This window comes from Coturnix japonica, chromosome 2 (genome assembly GCF_054131305.1).
Source record: "Coturnix japonica strain WE chromosome 2, WE-NBRP24, whole genome shotgun sequence".
Lineage (NCBI taxonomy): Eukaryota > Metazoa > Chordata > Aves > Galliformes > Phasianidae > Coturnix > Coturnix japonica.
The window spans coordinates 78055911-78075964 of NC_140664.1; the positions used below are offsets into that span (position 1 = coordinate 78055911).

The 20054-nt window shown below is 40.2% G+C and overlaps 1 protein-coding gene across 2 annotated transcripts in view; it reads right to left on the bottom strand.

The window, feature by feature from the left end:
* CDH20 (cadherin 20) overlaps positions 1–20054 on the bottom strand; it is a 111222-nt gene that overhangs the window by 26220 nt on the left and 64948 nt on the right. For both annotated transcript variants that reach the window (XM_015854640.3, XM_015854639.3), the window contains 2 exons: positions 7443–7810; positions 1060–1354 (listed from right to left, as the gene is read on the bottom strand). In XM_015854640.3, coding sequence (XP_015710126.1) covers positions 1060–1354; positions 7443–7685 — 538 coding nt within the window. In that variant the 5' untranslated portion in view covers positions 7686–7810. The remainder of the gene's footprint in view (positions 1–1059; positions 1355–7442; positions 7811–20054) is intronic.

The following is a 20054-nucleotide window of genomic DNA, read 5'->3' on the forward strand; positions in this document are numbered from 1 at the left end:
CTGCTTCCTCTGAAGCTAATAATGGCATGTAGGTGATGCAATTTATCAAGAACAAGGAGAAGGTGAGACATAACTGTTTGAAGTATATGAGAGTTTTGACTCCTTAAAATGTCAGACGATGCCTTTACGAATGCCTTTAGCCTTCTACATAATGTTCTGTGTTAGAAACAAATCTAGTGTTACTAGATACACACTGGAAAATAAACACAAATTCAAGCTACCTGCTAGCATTAAGTAACATTTCTTCTGAATGGAATTTCTGAATTTTATACTTGTTTCCAGCCTTATGCCAACACTGTATTGAAGAATGAGGACTTGAAGCGTATCTGTAACTTCAGGACGTGATTTATTTGGTATTATTTCAGAGATGATGTCACCGAGCCAAAAAGCAACACACCTCTCCAAAAGAAAGAAAAAAATCCAGTAAAAAAAGAGTATTTAATGTGACTATTAGAATTGTTATATGATAATGGGATAATAGTTTATCCTGACATGTAGATAGGAAGGATGCTATTTGCCCTCTGGCTACGCTGCAATAATGACTGTCTTTGACATGATCTCACTTTCTAGAAGTGCAGAGCAAACACTACTGGATCTTTGGGATCCACTGAACTGCGTTCAGTGCAGGCATAAAGGATTATAAGGCAGAAAGTTGCTAAAATTTGTCATTGTGTCTATACAATTTCAAGGACTCCTGGACAGCATTTCAGCTCTCAGTATGAACTTGCGTTGGTTTCTGTAACCATACTTTCCTGGCTGGTAATGGTTATTACTGTTACTACCATCTGAGGGCAGGGGAGAAGAGGCACTACATTACTGCCTGTTGTCTGCAGAGGGCATGTTCAGATTACAGCTTTCTTCAGCTCTCCAGTTCCCCTCCACATTTTTCCATTCAGAGGTGCCCATCTGCTGCTGGTGCAAAGCCTACATTCCTCCTGCAGCAGCCAGGCACCCCTGAAGAAGATCTCCTGCCCCGCAGCTTTCACAAGGAGCAAAGACAGAGTCCAAAGAGTCAGGAAACTGATGTTTCAGAGACTTAAACCACAAAATCTGCCTTACCTACAGGTGACATTTCTGGAACAGAGGCCACATAAGGTCCATCCAGGAACTTGGGCTCATTGTCATTGATGTCTTGGATTTTGATGATGAACTCTGACTCTGGTTCCATTGGCCGGCCTGTTCGTCTGTCCAGAGCCTGTGCTCGCAGGGTATACTGCGATCTTTCTTCTCTGTCCAGCCTCTGAATGGCATGAATGTCCCCTGTGGTATCATCAATTGTAAACACGATGCCAGCTCCCTCTCCTGAGAGGATGTATTTGATGGAACCATCTCCTCTGTCCATGTCGGAATGGAGCTGTGGAAAGGAACAGGATTCAGTTAGAGCACAAACAGAGCAACTAGCTTCCAACAGACACTGAGCACATCAGCATTTTGGTCTTACTGAACTTTACAATGAAGGAACAGCCCCTGTGTCTCTTTCAAATCTCACTCAGCGCAACAATTATCCTTTGCCTGGTTGCAGTGGCCATTGAAAAGGACTCACTGCCAGGTCTGATGGAGAGGTCAGCAAAAATACAGACAGTGCTTGCTCATGGAAGAGAGAGATTGCAGGGGTAGCATAATATCAGGCAGATGAAGTAAATTTCTTTGTGATCAAGGAGGATGGCAGAGCTACTCAGTGAGTGCCATCATTCAGACATCTTCTAAAGAATATCCCCTGAAATTTTCCCATGAAAAGCAAGAAAAATTCACCTCGACCATTACGTCTTCAGGAGAGAATTACTGTCAAGCTGTAGGTAAGGTAATCAATGAGGAATGTTTCATTGTGTCTGTGATAGGATATATAGATGAGAAGCATTCCAGAAATTCTAGGGAATTAGCAAATGGATTTATTGCATGACTGCTAATTAGTTCTGAGCAGCCACAGATAGCTGGGAATGCAATAGAACAGGGTAAAAGTAAATGCTGTGAAAATTATCATCTGAAACAGAAACAAATCATCTCAGGGAATACCATTCTGTTAAACACCTGGTTCCTCCAAAATACTGGAATGACTATCAAAAGTCAAACAGAACACTTAATTTCACTCATGCTGTCTGGGTGCTTAACAGTATGCTCATACTTCCATGGTTTTGAGGAACAGAGCGTAAGGTCTTGACCAGTGCCCAGAGAACAGAGAACTGTTTCAGTCCTAACCAACAGGATGGTATTAGAACTGAGGTGCAACAATCAAAAGGGACTTAAAGGAACAGCTGAGGTGTGAATGTTGTTTTGAAATGTGATTATCGTATCTGGAAATGAATAAAGAATAGATAAAACAAAACAACCAACCAACTCTCAATCATCATAGTATCATTCATAGTATCATAGTCTCGTGCGGGTTGGAAGGGACCTTAGAGATCATCGAGTCCAACCCCCGGGATTTGAGCCTCTGTGTAGCAGAGCGGCATCAGAGTACTTTGGCGGCATGTTGACCTTCAACAACTACCATGACAACCATCGTCAAAGGCAGGAACCCATCTGCCACAGCTGAACTCTAAAGTGGCTGCAGGAGCTAAAGGTACAGACTGTGACAACTGTCTTGTCAGGTAATTGATTCTTCATTTCATCATTTTGCTCACAGTCTCTGCAGTGGCCGCTGTATCTGAGAAATCTGTATCGGGCCTTTGGAGGAATGCTGGCAGCTCTCAGGTGATGTATCAGCTAAATGGAGGAGGAACAAGCCCAGAAACGATTGGCAAAGCAGTTATGTTTAGATGACTGCCATATGTATTATTTCTCATGCAGGTGCCAGAATTGCAAACTGGCACATCTTCAAGAAACAGCATTTTGTGATTAATTTTAAAAAAACAACAACAGTGGTTGTCATTATTTGCCCTAAATACTCATAGCTTGGAGATTATCATTGTCATAGCTCATAAACAGCATACTTCCATAAGGAGGATGCTGTTATACAAGGGTTGCTCTGAAAGTAATGCCTCCTATTTTACTATGTTGGTACAGAAAGTCAGAGGCAGATATTGGTGCTATGGCAGTATAGGTTGAACCTTCCCACCATTATTCCATTACATTTTGTTGTCTTGTGACAGATGGCATCAGAGGGGCAGTCTGATCAAATTGCATCTGACATGGAAGTATGTATGAAACAAAAGTATGCCACTGAATTCCTCTATGTGGAAAAAATGGCACCCATTGACATTCATTGATGTTTATGAAGACCAAACAGTGGATGTGAGCACACTGAGGTAGTGGGTGCTGTGTTTCAGCAACAATGCCCTCATAGCAGCTGTGAAACAGTAGGTCACCTCCACCAGTTCAGATTTTTACAAGTGTCATACAAGTTTGTTCATTGCTGGTGAAAATGCATAGCTGGTAGTGGTGAATATGCTGAAAAATAACAGTTTGTAGCTGAGAATTTGCTCTATCAAACAGTGTGATGTTGCTCTCTGCATCCATTGTAGTTCGCATGGAAATAAATAGAAGGCATCACTTTCAGAGCAACCTATGTAGGTTTTCAAATTGATTCAGCACCACTAAGCTGCATCTTAGGCATTTGTTTTGGTGCATAAGTGCACTGGTGAGTATGTACAGCTGCTGAGGCCGATACAGATGTTAGACCTGACTGGGGAATTAAGAGTTGGGCCTGATGGAAGAAAACATGTTTTGGAACATTAGGAAGTCATTATTAAACAGGAAAAAAATAAATAATAAAAATAAAATTAAAAAAATAGCAGATGTTCTGAAAAGTTATGAAGACTTGGAAGAAGATATTGAGTACAACTGATGAGTTAAGTTACCCCTTCTGCTCAAAGCCCTGTTTGGAATGAATATATTTATGTAGGGAGAAAAACAAGGAACAACTGTGGCACACTAATAAGAATTCAGGAGTACAAGAAGATCTCTGTCTAACTGCGATTTGTTAAAAGCCTCAACCAAGGTCTCAGTTAAGACTAGGCAATAAGAAATGCTAGAAGCAGTTTTGTAACTTCTCATATAGCCTGAAGACATGGCAAAGAAAAAAGCAGAAGACTTAATAAATACAGACTGTAATAAATTGGAAAGAATGAGGTGTCCACAGAAACTGAAGCTCGCACTACTGCAGTGACAAACCCAGTATCACAATGGTGGAGTGTATGTAGAAGTGACTGTGCTGGAAAGGTGACTGGGCTTTAAGCTGGCTCTGTTTTATGGGTGGTGCAATAAATTGTGCTGCCATGTGACTGACTCAGAAGTCGGAACAATTCAAAAGTACTTTCTCTTCCGTACTAAAGAAATTTCTACCTGTGACAACCTGAGTTGTTTCTTTTGATAAGGATAGTGCAAAGATTAAGGAGGCTCAATTAAGGCAAAAAGTACATGCAAGAGAGTGGTGCTGCTGAGGGTGGCTCAGGGAAGGACTCACTCAGACCCACTGAATGGGTTGTGATGTGCTCTCCCATCTCTGCCTCCAGGGAGGTAGCACCTGCAAGGGAATCTGTGAGGATGCATGAGAGCACTTCGTTGATATGTAGTGATAGTCTGTAGAAAGAAGGCATTTTATTCGCTCATTCAGTTGCTGTGGTCGAAATGCCTCTTTCCTCTGAAATAGGACTAGGGAGGCTCTGACACTGCAAAGCAATAAAGTCTGTCTCCAGTTCAAGTACCGAAGCAGTTTAGTTTGCCAGACAAATGTGGAAAATACCTGCTACAGCACATGCAGGGACTGTGGTTTCCCTAGTTTGTCCTACTAGCTAACAATAGTTACCTATAAGAAAGCTCAAGCCTCATATCTATGACATGGAAACTTCTGAAGATAAAAAACACTTTATATAAGAATAACGAGCACTGGAGAAAAGCAAAAATTATACTGATTTCATCTCAGGAAGTTTCCTTTCATTTCCCTGCCCAATAGATATTTTGCTCCATGACTTACAGATACATAGGAAAATACAATTTTTATAGCAGCCTTGAAAATCATATTAGGCTCAAGCTATTTTGAGGTTGCTTCAGTAGTGCATAACTAGCCAGAAACAGCTGCAGAAGAGCATCAGAGGAGCTCCTCCCTTGTGGGGTTCCTTTAGAGTATGAAGTAAATATATCTGGACCAACACTGTACACTGTTTCCATCTGCCACAGGCTGTGGAAAGCAGGCAGATGAAAGCAAGGCTTGGCAAGCAGGATGTTCCAGGGTGCTGTGGGTGGTAGGGGTCAGAGGAGGCTCTGTCTGTCCAGCAGGCACCCAGGGCAGTTTCAAGGGCTGGTACTTGCACCGAGACCATGGGCCTGCAGTCCTTCTCCATTGCCGCCCAGCTCTGCACGAGATATTTCTGAGCCTGCCTGAGGTGGCTTGGGCTGAAGAATTTCTATCCTGCCAGAACAATTAATTCAGCCCACAGCCTCTTCCCTGCTGACCCCTTTCCTAAGGATCCCTCAGGTGCAAGCAGCATGAACGCAGCCACGGTGATGGATTATGGTAGGCTGCAGCTCCTTCCAAGGGTCTGCGCCTTCAGCTGTTTGAGGGGAGGCCCTTCCCCCCCGGCAGCTGCTGCAGCGTTCACCACACTGCTCTGCACTTGGTTTAGGAATGGGAGAGGATGAGAGGATGAGATTTTGTACCCCAAAGGCCATTTTGGCAGCGTAATTCCATGATGGTTGGTGTACATGAAACACGGGAGGCTGTTGGAACATGCTAGCCAGCAGCCTGGGAGTACATGAGGCTAACTGGCCTCATGTTAACCCTGGGAGCTAATTAGCCCTAGCTTGCCCCTACTGTAACCCAGCCGTGGTCTAGAAAAGAGATCACTCATGGCAGTTTGGCCCTTTACATAGTGGACACAGACCATGCAGTGCCACTGCTGCTAATCCTATTCAGTAGAACTGAGTGGGAACAAGGTCAAGAGCACTGCTGGATGTGCTGTTTTTGTGCTCCTAATACCACAAGTCTAAAGCAAAGAGGAGTTGATCTCTTCCAGTACTACTTGTAGCTGAAATTCAGCTTACAGTGCAAGTCTGTATTCATTTCAGATGAAACTGAGTATGCAAAATATTGTTTGGTCACTGTTCCAAAGTAATAAGTTGCACGAAAATAAGAGTATCTTTAATCAATAGAGATCTCAAGAGCTGAAAAGTTAGGTGCGGAGATGAATGAAGACAAATGTCATCCTATTTGATGGCAATCACTAGTAATACCACTGCTGTGGGAGAAAGGAAGGAGAGCACATCTTGCTGTCAGTCACACAAGGATAAATTGGAAGGAGGTCCTTTGAAGCCAGTGCATTCATTTTGATTTATACTGGTATGACTGAAGGCTCAGTTTAACTCTGTGGATTTGTAAAACAATAAATGCAAGTCCAGAATGTGCCTTTGGATTTGTGATTCATTTTCTGTGGATGGATAGCTTGGAAAGAAAGTGATGAAATCTAAAGGAATTGTTTTCTGGCATCATTTCTTGGCCTAGTTTGTCATATCTACCTATATTTAGGCCGTACTCATCATCTATACATGTAAAATCTCATTTGCATTGTTCAAACACTTCACTACAGTAACCCACCCCATTTTTCCCAGATTTGTCAACTCGGTTTTAATGAAATGCAAACTTAGCGCTGCCCATAGGCCTTTGAATAGCCAGTCAATACTTTGATTAGCAGGTCAATACTTTAAATAGTTCAGAGTCTTTACAAATGTTGGGAAAGCAGACTAAGGAGGATGGATACAGTGACGTATGTTGCGATGGCAGACATTACAGGTCTGACTTCCATCAGCATGTTCTTTGAGGAGGTAAAGTGAATTCAAAATGCTGCCAGATAGACAGGGTGAGCACAGAAGTCAATTTTACAAATATTTGTACTGATGTATATATTCTCAGTGTGCAAGGGGTCTGAAAATAGGATTGTTGCATTTAATAAGCTGTCCCTCTACCCTTCCACTTCTCCCTCGTCCACATAATTAACCTGGGGTCAAACTGTGGTAATAAAGAAGATACTCCGACCCCAGAGATTTGCAGAAAACAAAAACTGAAATGTCAGTTTTCAAGAGATAGTGGCTATTTCATTTGATTGTGAATTTCATCTTCCAGCTGACTTGATCACAGACAGAAGCATGATCACAAACACTTCCTTTCCTTCCTAATCCCCTCATGTCAATACAACCTTGCTTTGTCTTGACATTGAAGGAGTCCCTGGAAAGATCACTGCAGACTTTCTAGCGCTACCTCAATTACAGCTGATGATGGTTACAGCAGATCTCTTTGAAATAGGCAAATATATTGACAGCACCTTGAAAAGGAAATTCTTCACGGCTAAAGGTGACACTGGTGAAGAGTCCTTGGGGGCTGAAGTAAAATTAAGTGTATAGATTCACTGCCAGAAAGAAGGAAATAAAAATGCACTTAGAGAAACCTCCCACGGTCTGCATGTACACAGATGCATGTACTCTAGCAGACATCCTCCTGGGGCAGCTCTTACCTTCCCAACATAAAGAGGATCCGTTCCTGTGTACTCCTCCAGAACGAAGAACTGGTTCCACACCCAGCTCCTCTTCATACGCTGATGCAGCTTGTCTGACAGGTTGTCTTCTGGCCCTTCAGTGAAGGGCCTGGCACTCCCTGACAGCACAGTTGTAGTTAGGTCCATCAGTCCCCAAAAGTACAAGGAGACCCCAAGTCCAAACAAGTTCTTTGCATTGCTCATTCTACCTGAAGTCCACATCCGTATACTAGGGCTGACTTAAAAGTCAAAACACAGTATCTTGGGTCCCTTGAGAAGAAAGCAGGTCTTGTGTGTAGTCCTTTGAAATGTCCAAGAGAGATCCTGGTTCTGAGAACGGCAGCCTCCTGTAAAGTTAAAGGAAATTCATAGCAGGATCTTATTTTCCCCAAGGTAAAAGAATTTCCTCAATAGGCAAATATACTATAAAATATTTAATCTTCAATATAAAAATATAATAACAGGATGCGCACATTCTGAAACTTTGAAGACTATTACCATATAAGCAGCAGAACTGGAAACTCAGATAAAAGAATCACCAGGACTCAGTAAGTAAGAGTTCTCTACTTTTTAACTTAGTTACAGGGTTTCTTTATAGTATTGATTGGCATGAGCTAAGTGCACACTCTTTAGAAATATTTATGACCTGAAGTCCTCAGAGAATATTTAATACTACCAACTCTGGAAATTTATATCTTTCTATCTTCTTGGCAACAGGTTTCTTTTTTTATTGTTGTTTGAAAACTATGCCATTGTCATTACACACACGTGGACGCAAACATGTCTACTTAAATACATATATTGATGCATTACCAACCTTGAATTTCATTTCTAGCAGCTGCAAGTTATTTCTGGTTTTAATTGTACTTTAAACCTTCCCTGCTGCTTGAATTCAGGTTTCACACTCTGCTGCCTCCCCTCTGAGGAGCTGATCGCTGCTACAAATGCAACATTTCTAGAATTTGAATGGTCAGTTAATCATTTTATAACCCACAAAAGGTTTCAGAGTGCTGACGGTCACATGCTATTGTGTGATATGTCCTAACACACTTTCCCTCCACCAGTCTGAAAGACCCATTTTGGCTAAGGAATGCTGACCTCTATCAGAGGACACTTTCTCATCAGTCCGGGATCTTTTGTAGTCATAAAGTCAGATTAGTCTGTGACCTCAGTCCAGGCTATGGATTGTAGCTACCCATTCCTTCGCCGTTATGCTGGGTTTAATGATGTGATACTGCACTCAAATTACACTTCTAAAACTACTCCATACATCCTCTATGGGCTGAGTGTTGTTGCTGCTCTTTTTCAGAACTCTGCTATCAATTCTTTTCAAGACAAATGGATTCATTAGGAAAGGCATACTGGGCTCTGAGGCTTAAGAAAGTAGCATACACTTCATTTTACTGCTGTTCCATAGTTAAGTCTTTTGCCTTAATTAATCGTTCTATCTCCTGGAAATAAAAAGTAGCAGGAGACATCTGTCAAATATTCCTAATTGAAATTCTTGAATGAGTTCAATATCATAAAAAGTATTACAGACTTTTTCAGCAAAGTATTTTGAAGTGATGACTGAGACGGTACAATGTTTTCAACAGAGAAGAGAGCATTAGAAAAACTTCTAGCATCCAAGCTGGTATAACAGGAGTCCTGGGACCCATAGAAATCTCTACTATCTGCTGAATTAGCAAATTGGAATTTAATTCAAAAGTTCACTGAAATCTGAAGGAGACAGATTAATTCTGAAATACATGTCCTCAAGGAAAGTAAACTCAAAATAACTGTCTTAGATTGATTTCTACACAAAATGATGTTTCCAAATATAAAGCCCTGAAGGAATATAACTACACAGTGCTGCTAGCTGATACAGTTGTGAAGAATAACAACAAACAACTACCCAGTGCTTACCTTGAAAAGTTTTAAACCTAGGGTTAGGTGCAAAAAAGAAAAGAAAAACTATAAACAAAGAACATGGTAGATCTCTTCTGAGCACAGCAATTTACAGAACTGCTATCTTGTTTAGATATTAGCTACATAATATGTTGGGTTTGCTGTTTGAAAAGGCAAAGAACAGGGATTTATCTGAGCTGTACAAGCCTAGAAGGACCACAGTAAACTCTGTGTATTTGTCATATCACAAAGAAGCCGGCACCTGTGTGAAAGGCAGGGGCAAGGTTCAGCTTTTACTGGATGCTCACAGTCTAAGGAGTTCAATAGCAGTGCATGGAGTGCTTGCTTCACTCTGTCCTGCAAATCCTTAGCTCCTGATGGCCCAAATATGTTTACACTGGGGAAAGGAAGCTGAAGGCCTTATCACATAATAGGTACGTACACTGTGCTCTTTGTATGCTGTCAAGAACAAGTTTTTCTCAACTAAGTTAAGGGGACATCATTGACAACCTGTGTTTTACTGTTGAATAAAGATGAGGAGAGGCTTCCCACCACCTTTCCCTATGTGTTGAGGGAACACATCACTGCCTCCACTGTGCTGCTGGATGGGAAAGCAGAGACAGCCACTGGCTGAGGTCCCATCTAGAGTTTTACTTTTAGAATTCCATCTCCTGTACAAGTCAGTTACATTTTTCTCTGTATGAGAAAAGTAATGACACAGCATGATGAACCATTTCCTGTGGCAATGAGAATTATGTTATAGGTGAATGCCCCAAACATGAATTCAGAACTAATGATGCCAGTTGTCTCCTGCAATTAAATTCAGCCAATGAAGGTCAATAGCCCTCAATCAGGGTAGTATTAGGATATGAATATATAAACTTAAAGAATTAACAGCATACCTGTAGTAAGGTAATAGCAGAAGAATTCTGGTCATCAGAATGCTTTTCCTCTGGATATGCACTATAACAGGTTGTCTATGAAAACAGCTTTTGTTATTTGAAGGTCACACTGTCATGCAGTTCCTTGAAGAACCTTTCTTAAAGAATGTTCAACATTGTGATCCTCGGCAGCAAAATTAGGAAGAGTATTTACTATTCCCAATGCAATCCTACTTTAGTGTAGGGCACTAACAGGAAACACACCAGTAAGTAATATGAAGTCTTGTAGAAGGATGCTTCTTCTCTGAGTAACAGTAGTTTCTCCATTTAATGCCAGCCCACAGTGACATAGTCATATATTTTTGTAAGCATGGAAACTACTTGTACTGAGGTGGCTCAGTTGATTTTCAGTTTTTGGTGTCTCATTCCTTTCCAAAACTGTTAGCAAGCAAGCCCAATACTACAATGAACAACAGAGTTTAATCACAAATAGCTCCTCTACTTCTGAAGCTGAAGGAGTATTACACTATTTTTTTCTATCTCAGGTCCTTAGCTTATACTGACAGAATGAAAAGACCTTTGTAAACTTCTGGTCTGTGGTGCTGTTGATCTCTTTGGTGCTCCTTCTCCTCAGCTTCACCTACTGTTGATCCTTGGCTCTGCAAGGGATACTATTTTTCAAGTGAGGTATTTTTTCAGACATATAAAAATCACTTGTGTAGAACTGGAGTTTGAATTGTACAGTTAAAAGTTATGGATGACTGAGTCTTTCAAAGGACTTGTGCAAATGGCTGCATCACCAGCTGAGTGTGATGGATGAGTACGGAGTCACCTGGACTGTAGCTACAACAGTCGGCCAGGATGATAGCCATATGCTCTGATAGTGCTGGCTTGGTAGAGTCTCTAGCCCCATGTGGACCTTAGAGCTTTTTGCTACAGTTGGATGACACGGGCATTTATGCAGTCTGTTCTGCCTCAGGCAGGGTAGTTCTCTGCAGGAACATCAAGGCAATTGATCATACAGGAAGGCACTTGTTAGCATAACTGATAAAGACCTTTAATGGTCTCTTAATGGAAGTTGTTTCTTGGAGCTTTCCAAACAAGATCATAATTATATCTGCAAACACAGAATTCATGAACTTTTCCCTGTTATATAAAATATATAACAGAAACTCATGTTTCATAGCTCAGTATGGGGATGGGCAAAGGATTTCAAAGCAGTAAAAGAAGGGAAGTCTTATTTTCCTTACTCATACACACAAAAAAACTATTAAGCATAAGAAGATTGAATATGTCCACAATATTCAGAGGGTATTTTACCTTTCGAGAAAAATTAAAATGTGTTTCAGAACACACTTTGTTACTCACAGTAGAGAACCCTACAGTAATAAGCTTAGCTGCATCTGTGCAGTTTAGATCCCTGATCCAAAGTGAACTCCTTGCTTTCCCTTTCTTTTGTGATGAATATTTGACTACCATCTCAGTTGTTGAGGTTGCTTTCTTTTCCTGCACTTGCCTTGAACACGCTGCTGAATATCCTTTTTCTTGCCAGTCAACAGTTACAAATATGGCTTTTGGCTTCATAAAGACCCATGAAGATCTAATTGAACCCCATGCAACTGGTGGCATATATACAACACAAAGGAACCATCTAATTGTTCTACACAAAAGAGGCACAAGGCACTTTCCACTTTTTCAAATACAAATCTCTCTTTTAGCACACACTCTGCAAGTAAAACAGGCACATTCCAATTGTGAGATATTGCTAATGTTCCATTTTTAAAGACTCCACCACCCCTCCGTATTTGTACAGTAATTAAACTGTTCTCAATTGAATGTCTAATTCTGGTCAAAGATGAAAAGGAAAGAGAAATATACACCAGAACCAACTTCTAGCATTTCTTGCGAGTGACACATTTATTGTGTTTATTCTGAAGAGAACAGCACTTCCAAAGAAAGGATAAAGATATTAATAGTTAGGATGACCATGTGAGCAAGCAGAGAGTTCCACTGGGATTGAAATGTATTGTGCTCAATACATATTTACATAAATGCCAAGGGTTCTGTAGTTAAAAAGCTGAAACTTGAAAAGGTTTATACGCATGCTTAGTGAATTTGCCATTTTGAGCAAGTAGTCTCCCAGAAAGTTAGCAGACTATTTGCATTCATAAAATTAATTACACGCTTACATCCTTTATCCCTAGTCTTTCTAATGGATTTTGCTGTATGAACCTAGCACTCATACACAACATTGCAGAGTTCACAGGATCCCATGCAGGCACATCCCCAGAGCAGAAGCAATTCATTTACAGGAGACATACTAAAGTGAAAAATGGGGAAGAAAGAGGCAATCACTTTTAAACTCCTTCCTCCACTTAATCCATACATAAGTACACAAATACATGTGATATTTTTGATGCATGTATTTAAATGCTACTTGGCAGTACATATACTGAAATAATAATATGTTAATGGAAAATGATTTCTGTTTTTAATGACCCTTTTTTAAAGAGTGGGGGACATGCTGTTTTGCCAAAAGAATCCAAACAACCTTAACGAACCCAGTAGGAAGAAACTGAAGTTCAATGAAAAGAATTCTTCAAGTGAGCTATATACTTTGCTCCTTGAATTTCTTGTGACATTTTGAACCCAAGATGGGGGGGGGGTATAAGTGCTATTCCGTTTTTTCCCTTATCAAACATATTATTCTTTTATGTTTTCAGCTTACTACTTAGTTTCCCATACCCTTACTTACTCACGGCTTTGTTGTCAGATGCCTTTGCAGTAAACCAGTACGAGCATCAATCAGAAAGAAAGTGCAAGCTGTGTTCTTTGCTAGGCAGACATCCTGTAAAAGGTGCCTAAACACCAGCCTCCAAGACTACTCCCCTGCACTGAACTAGGTTCTAAAATTTCCATGGCAATTTGCATAATCCTGACTCATTTTGGATTTCCTAATGCTTTCAGCACATAAAAGTTAGGTACCTTCAACAGGCTGGTTACAGTCCTAAATGAATCTGTACTACTTCCAGAACTGTGTATGTTTTATCCCTGGCCCAGGCCAGTCTTACTGCTATTAGCCCTTGTTATAATCACTAGGCAAGTTCAATGTAAAAAGAAAAACCCAGAGGAGATTGTTACTGAAAATAGACTGGGCCTGAATATGTATTTTTATTTTTGCTTCATTTTATTGAGATCTTCATAAATACAATGAAAGTTGACAATGTACCATATGGTGCATAAACATTAACTCACAATACAATCCATTGTCATAAAATTACATCCACAGACCAGTCAGCGGTCTCTCCTGGGACACATCAGTGAACTCATTTTACTCAAGATCTGAAGTGCTTCAAAGCTACAGAGTGCAGTCAGAGCAAAAAATCCCACAGAATGACAGGGAATCCCATCGTATAAATCCCAGCCCTATCGTTACAGGCTCATAAAAAGATCAAAAAGAATGAAATATGCACACAGTCGCAAAGTAAACATTTCTAAATAAAATGATGCTGATAACTTACATCAGGTGAAGATCTGATACACAGCTTTTACTCAGTGGGAGGTACTGTAAATACTATAGTAAAAAAGCAAGAGAGATGGAAGATAGGATTTCAGACACTGGTTTAACTGACTCTACTGAGGTCAGCCTCAATAGGAACAAATAAGGCATTGCAAATACATAGGAAAATCCAAATAAATGCCAGATAAAAAACTACTGTCCAATAAAGGATATGCAAAAATGTATAATGCATATGAAAGCACACAAAATAAGCTTTCATTATGAATACAAGATTCACTTTAGTTCACACTGTTTTCTGACTGATTTTGACACGCTGTCTAGAAAAAAAATGTATGCAAGCAACTCTAAATTGTTACTTGATGTTCATGTCCTCTCAGACAGGTAACATTTTAAAATATAGGAACTCAAAAATAGGCATATAGGACTATAGGAATTCAAAAAGGAAGAAGGATAGGTCAGGTGTAGCATGAAGAGATGGGCGCCTGTTAGAGAGCCAGTGTAGAGAAGACGAGACGGAAATGCTGGATGAGTCTGCCCTCCATTCTGAATACTGCAGTGCCTACCCAATCTCTGCAAGCAGAGGCCAGCAGGGACATAGCTTAGGGGTACAAATTTGTGCCTCAGCCATTGGAGTACTTATGGCCAGAGTAGGAACTTCTCAGAACTGTTACAATCCTCTCTGACCAAAATATATATATATATATCAACAGCCCCTTCCTTCTTTCTTTATTTTCATTTACTTCCTTCTGCCCCTGTGTCTCCCCTTTTCCAGGTCCTGAGTGGATTCTAACCTGACCTCTCATTCCCCTGCAACCAGATAAAACCCATCCTGCTGCACACCTAGAATGCGTTTTGAACCTGAAGTGTCCCTGTCTGTATTACATGGTGGCTGTGGTAGCAAATCATCTCCTTAGGCTATTAAACATCGCACTTCGGGTATGCAAGTCCTCAGAATATGACAGATTTCCAAGCAGCAATGAAAACTGGACTCTTTCTTATCCCTGAGCTGCTGGATAAATGATAAGGCTCACTGATACCCACTAAGTGCTGAAGATGGAAAAAAGAGTTATCTCCTATCTGGAGACAGATAAGGGAAGCAGCTGTCTGTCTGAAGCAGATAGAGGTCTTTCAGGTATATATTTTTACTCATGCATGATGATTGAAAGCAATGATAGGCCAGAGCCAATGTGCTGTCATTGGTGAAGACAACTTCCTAGTTTCATAATGATCGCATTCCTTGTTAGCTCAGTATTTCATACAGCGTTTTGACACATTAAAACTAGACCCAAAACATCTCACATCCAAGAGTAACTGCTGAAGGCAAAGAATTGAATGGGGTATTTTTATTTCCAGCCAGAAAACATTATTTAGCCATTTCTCAAAATAAGTGCATATACTTTTATATATAAGTACATATACTTTTATATATAAGTACATATACACTGGTACTTTTTATTAACTTAAAACTGTCTCTGTATTCATTTAGAAGAAGCTTCAGAATAGCTGCAGGTGCTGTAAGAGGTGAACATTTTTCCTCTAATTCATATTTCTTGAGTATGACATTGTTTCAGCTGTTCGACATTGGCATCTGTACCTTGTCTTGACTTCACAGATTTCCCTGTCTGAACATGGAGACATGCTACAAACCAAGAGGATGAACATTTCCATGCTGACTTTAAGCTGCTGTCTATGAAATGAAACAAAAAGTAAAAGAAACAGAAGACTTAAAGCCTTTTTCTATCTGAACTCTTAGTGCTACCTTGTTCTTATCATACAGCTTCAAAATGTTTCTAGAAATACAGAATATGAGTCCCTGGCCTTCATAGGACACTTTCAGACTGAAAAAATGAAAAAGGAATAAAAAATCTGCTGACCTCATTTGCCCCACATCTGTTTAAATATGGTAAGAATAATGTTCATAAAATCTGAAAAACAACCTCATATGCTTTGCATGCCAACTGCTAGATTTCGGTATTCAAAGTCAATTGTTGCAGTCTCCACAGGGAGTGTATGAGAGGTATTAACTAATTGACCCGTGAAAATGTGACATGCACAGAGAGTACCTCTTAAGAAGATGATTCCATTATCTATTTTCTGTCTTCTTCATAATCCACTGTTGGGAGATGTTCCCAGGTTTCCCAGCCCCCTCCCCTGTCAGAAGCTGAGTATTATAGATGAATTAGTTCCTCTGTCTGGGTTTCTTAAACTCTAAGTATGGACCTGAAAGTAGGCTACGGCTTCCATTTGCTATCCTTCACTGGTGGTCACAAGCAGGTCATTTTGGTCCCCGTTAATATCTAAGCATAATGCCTTCTTTTTAAATACAGAGACATCAGTCAGGATATGAAGAACTGCTGATCCTGGACACGGCACATAAGCAGAGAAAGACTCTATTTCCAATAACTGCATGAGACATCAAGGCCCATTTCTCCCACTGTGGGCAGTTTCTTAATGTGATCTCTCAAAGAACTTAATGAGTCTTTCTTAATTCTCAAGAATTCAGGCAGAGCTGCTAATATGTCATCAAAGGAGGGCAAGAAAATGCAGAAAATGTATAAAAGAAAACCAAAATATACTGCAGAAGAGCTTCTCAAATGAGATTGAAGCTTAGCTTCTGGCTTGTGTGCACACTGCAGCAGTTGGTGGTTTTATTTTATTTATTTCTATTCTATCTTACTTGTAGATCTACATTTTTTATTCAGTACTGCGCTGTATCTTTTCAAGACGTGAGGATTCCAAACCAGATCTCTGCTCTGAATGTTGAGATTTTTGCCTTTTGAAATTGCCAATAACTGGTAGTTCCAAGTAGTTAAAGTTCCCCGCGGTATTCTTCGGATGTGATAGTTCAGAAGCAAAGGAAATTCTGACAAAAGAAACTTGGCATCAGAATAGCTGTAATTAATAGAAGTAAAGAGGATTACAGCAAGAAGCTGGAGGGATAGTACTTCCCAAGCGAAAATGGAGTAGGCTTCTGGTCAGGAACAAGTGAAATACTAACTGCAGAAAGTGTGAGAAAAGGAGGAAAAGTGGAATTTTTCTTAGATACCATGTGATGGTTTGCTGGGAAAATGTTTGAAACTTGAAAGACAAGTGCATGCAAACTTAAACAATTTGCCTGAAAGTCAGTTGCTCAAGAAAACTTTGCTTGCAGATGAAGATGAAACATCCATCCTTGATCTCGCTGTTTCCTCCTCTTTGTGGGTGAAATCTAATTAATTAAATATTTTGTATTTGAAATTTTAGACAGGGAAAGGAAGAGAAGAGGAAAACAAAGAGAAATGAGAATAAGCACCAGTGCTTTTAGAGGTCAATAGTGTGAGTCTGCTTGATACATCATCTTTAGTTAATAATGATGAAAAAGAAGGCTGTTCTGTTGTGAGGTGCTGTAAGAGGTAAGAATTCCTTTCTGACCCTTGCAAGTGGTTTAGACACTGAAGTGTGAGTTTTATTTTCTTCCTTTTGACTGAAGAATTATTTCATCTCTAAATATCTAGCAGTGAAAATATCACCTTGCATTTCTTCCAAATTTTCCAGCCTTTACCCCATCTTCTCTTTTAAAGTCTGGGAGAAGCACAAAGAAAAATATAGTTTTACTACATCAGCATAGCTCAGTCTTGGCCAAAGCCTGATCTAGTGTCCAGTGAAAAATTGATGGGGTATCTAGATATTATGTTTGCTTCCTCTCAGGCTGCATAGCCTACTCTTTTGGAATCCCTTGCCAAATCAATCAGTCCACATGAAATTTATCCCTAGTTACTTAGAAACAAGCTGGAGCAATAGCCAAAACATTAGTGATTATCTTCATATGCTTATAGAAGATGAGTGAGTTCCTAGAGGACTGAGAGAAATAAAAATCTACATTTAAAGTAAGGTGAGAGGAATGGGCTTGCTGGGGTGTCAACAGTTAATTACAGATCCTTCAGCTTAAGTTCAGTACCAGGAAATTTACTGGAACAACCAACCAGCTTTTTAGTATCTAGAGGATAGCAAGGTGGTAAGAAACAGTGAATATGGATTTATGAAGAGCATGTTGGCAACAACCTGATCTCCCTTGCTTTGTTAAGACAGCCTAGTAGATGCAAGACGAGACAAACAAAACACATTTTGACTTCTGTAAGATATTTTACAAAGCTCTACAATTCATTGTCAAAAGCAAGACGGGCAATGTGGCCCAGGTGAAATAAGGCAGACTGGAAAAGAACTCAAAGAGTAGCTATCCATGGCTCAGCGTCTCAGCTAATGGGAGACAACAAGAAATGACCATACCAGACTTTGTTTCATGTCCAGGACTATTCATTTATACTAAGTATTTATACTAACATCTCAGATGATGCAGGACAGTTGTAAAATGTGAGGATGACATCAGGCTGGGAGAGGCTGCAAACACTCGGGAAGATGGGGTTAGACTTAAAAATGATCCTGATAAACTGAAGAAAGGGTAAGAAATCAATATGAGAAAATTCAATAAGGGCAAATTGAAAACACAAGCCTTAGAATGGCTAAATCAAATGCCCGGGAATATGGAAGTGAATAATAGCCTAGGAATCAGCATTGTAAGAAAAGAGCTGACTACAAACCAAATAGGAGCCAGAGCCTCAATGCATGGGTTGTGGTGAACAAGGAAAATGCTGCTCTCATTGTATTAACAGTGTACCATGTGTCTTGCGTGTGTTGTGTATGTGAAACACTTATACTGGCATCCTCAGCACAGAAAAGCAGTGTGCCACAGCTCCTGTTCTGGTGAGTTTGACCTTGTACCATAAGCAAAAGACAGAAGGAAGTTAGGAAATTCCTATATTTCTATGATCCCAAAACATATAAAGTCACATATTACAATGTAAAAATAAACAAACAACACAAGTGAGTACTCATTTTGTCTCAGTCTTCTATCACAGAATCACAGAATCACAGAATTACCCGGGTTGGAAGGGACCTCAAGGATCATGTAGTTCCAACCCCCCTGCCTGGCAGGGCCACCAAACATACACATTTACTAGATCAGGTTGCCCAGGGCCCTGTCCAACCTGGTCTTGAACACCTCCAAGGACGGGGCATCCACAACCTCATTGGGCAGCCTGTTCCAGGAATCTATCTTCCCTTGGGTCTTTTCACTATCATTCCCTTGGGTCTTTTCACCCTTTTGCTTCCTCCTGTTACACTGAATCCACATGTGCTCTGAATTGCCTCTACTGTGCTAGTGCTCAAACAAACCAGTCAGTCTTGTTTAGTGGTAGTGGCTGATACTTTTAAGCATATGTGAACAACTGCTGTGCTGCGGGGCTGTCTGGGAACAGTGCATCCACCCCAACAGCACTCTGCTCCCACTTCTGTAACAGCAGTGTTTTGATGACAAGTAGATTAGACCCAGAGTCTTGTATGTCAAAATATCCTTTATTTATTTATTTATTTTTAGATTATCTCTGAGGTTGTACCCTCATTCTCTCTATTTTTGTGTAATAGAGTATTCTGCAATCCCTATAACTGCACAAAGGCTTTAATTTTATTTCATCAAATGCTCATCAAGTGATGTTGTATTGATTCAGAAGGAGCTTCTGTTTCTGTATGTGTTAACTGAAGCTTTATGAAAGCTCAAGTTAATATAAAAATGGTAGCTAGGCAGAACTCCCTATAGCTTGTAAGACCATTCTTCCCCACTGCCTTCCAAATGTAAGAAAAACTACCCACACACTTTTCTTATTGATTCCCATCTCAGAGTAAGTTTCACTAAGTATCCAAGTGAAAATAATTAACTGATCCTTCCTGGTAAGTACAACACACTCCAGTAAAACAAAGTTTGAGCCCCAGTGACTCCATCATAACTTGTACAACATCGGGGGACACACTGAGTAATGCAGACTTTGCATTAGCTCAGGCATAGAAGACTGTAGCTATTTCTGCCTTTAAAAAATGATCGTAACTTACAGTAATAGTGTATGTTCTTTCTCACCTCCTGTAAGCTTACTTTTCTGTTTGTCCAAATTCACTTACAGCTGGCATTGATTCACTTCTGGCCTATACAGCATTACAACAACACTCCACATTATTGCATTCAACCTTGGATGTGCATATTTCAAAAGCAAGAACAGTGCTTTTCCGTGCCTAAGACTGTGTTTTCCTGAATGGACTCTGGCCTAGCCTCTAGACTTGTACAGACTTCACACAGGACAAATCTCACTTGCTTTGCTCATCTGCACCAGTCAGCATACTCAGGTGAATGGAAACATGAAGATATGACCTCAGGTTCTGCACAGGCACAGAAAAGAATTACAGTTCCTAACTGCATACTTTATAGGCAGCTTTGAC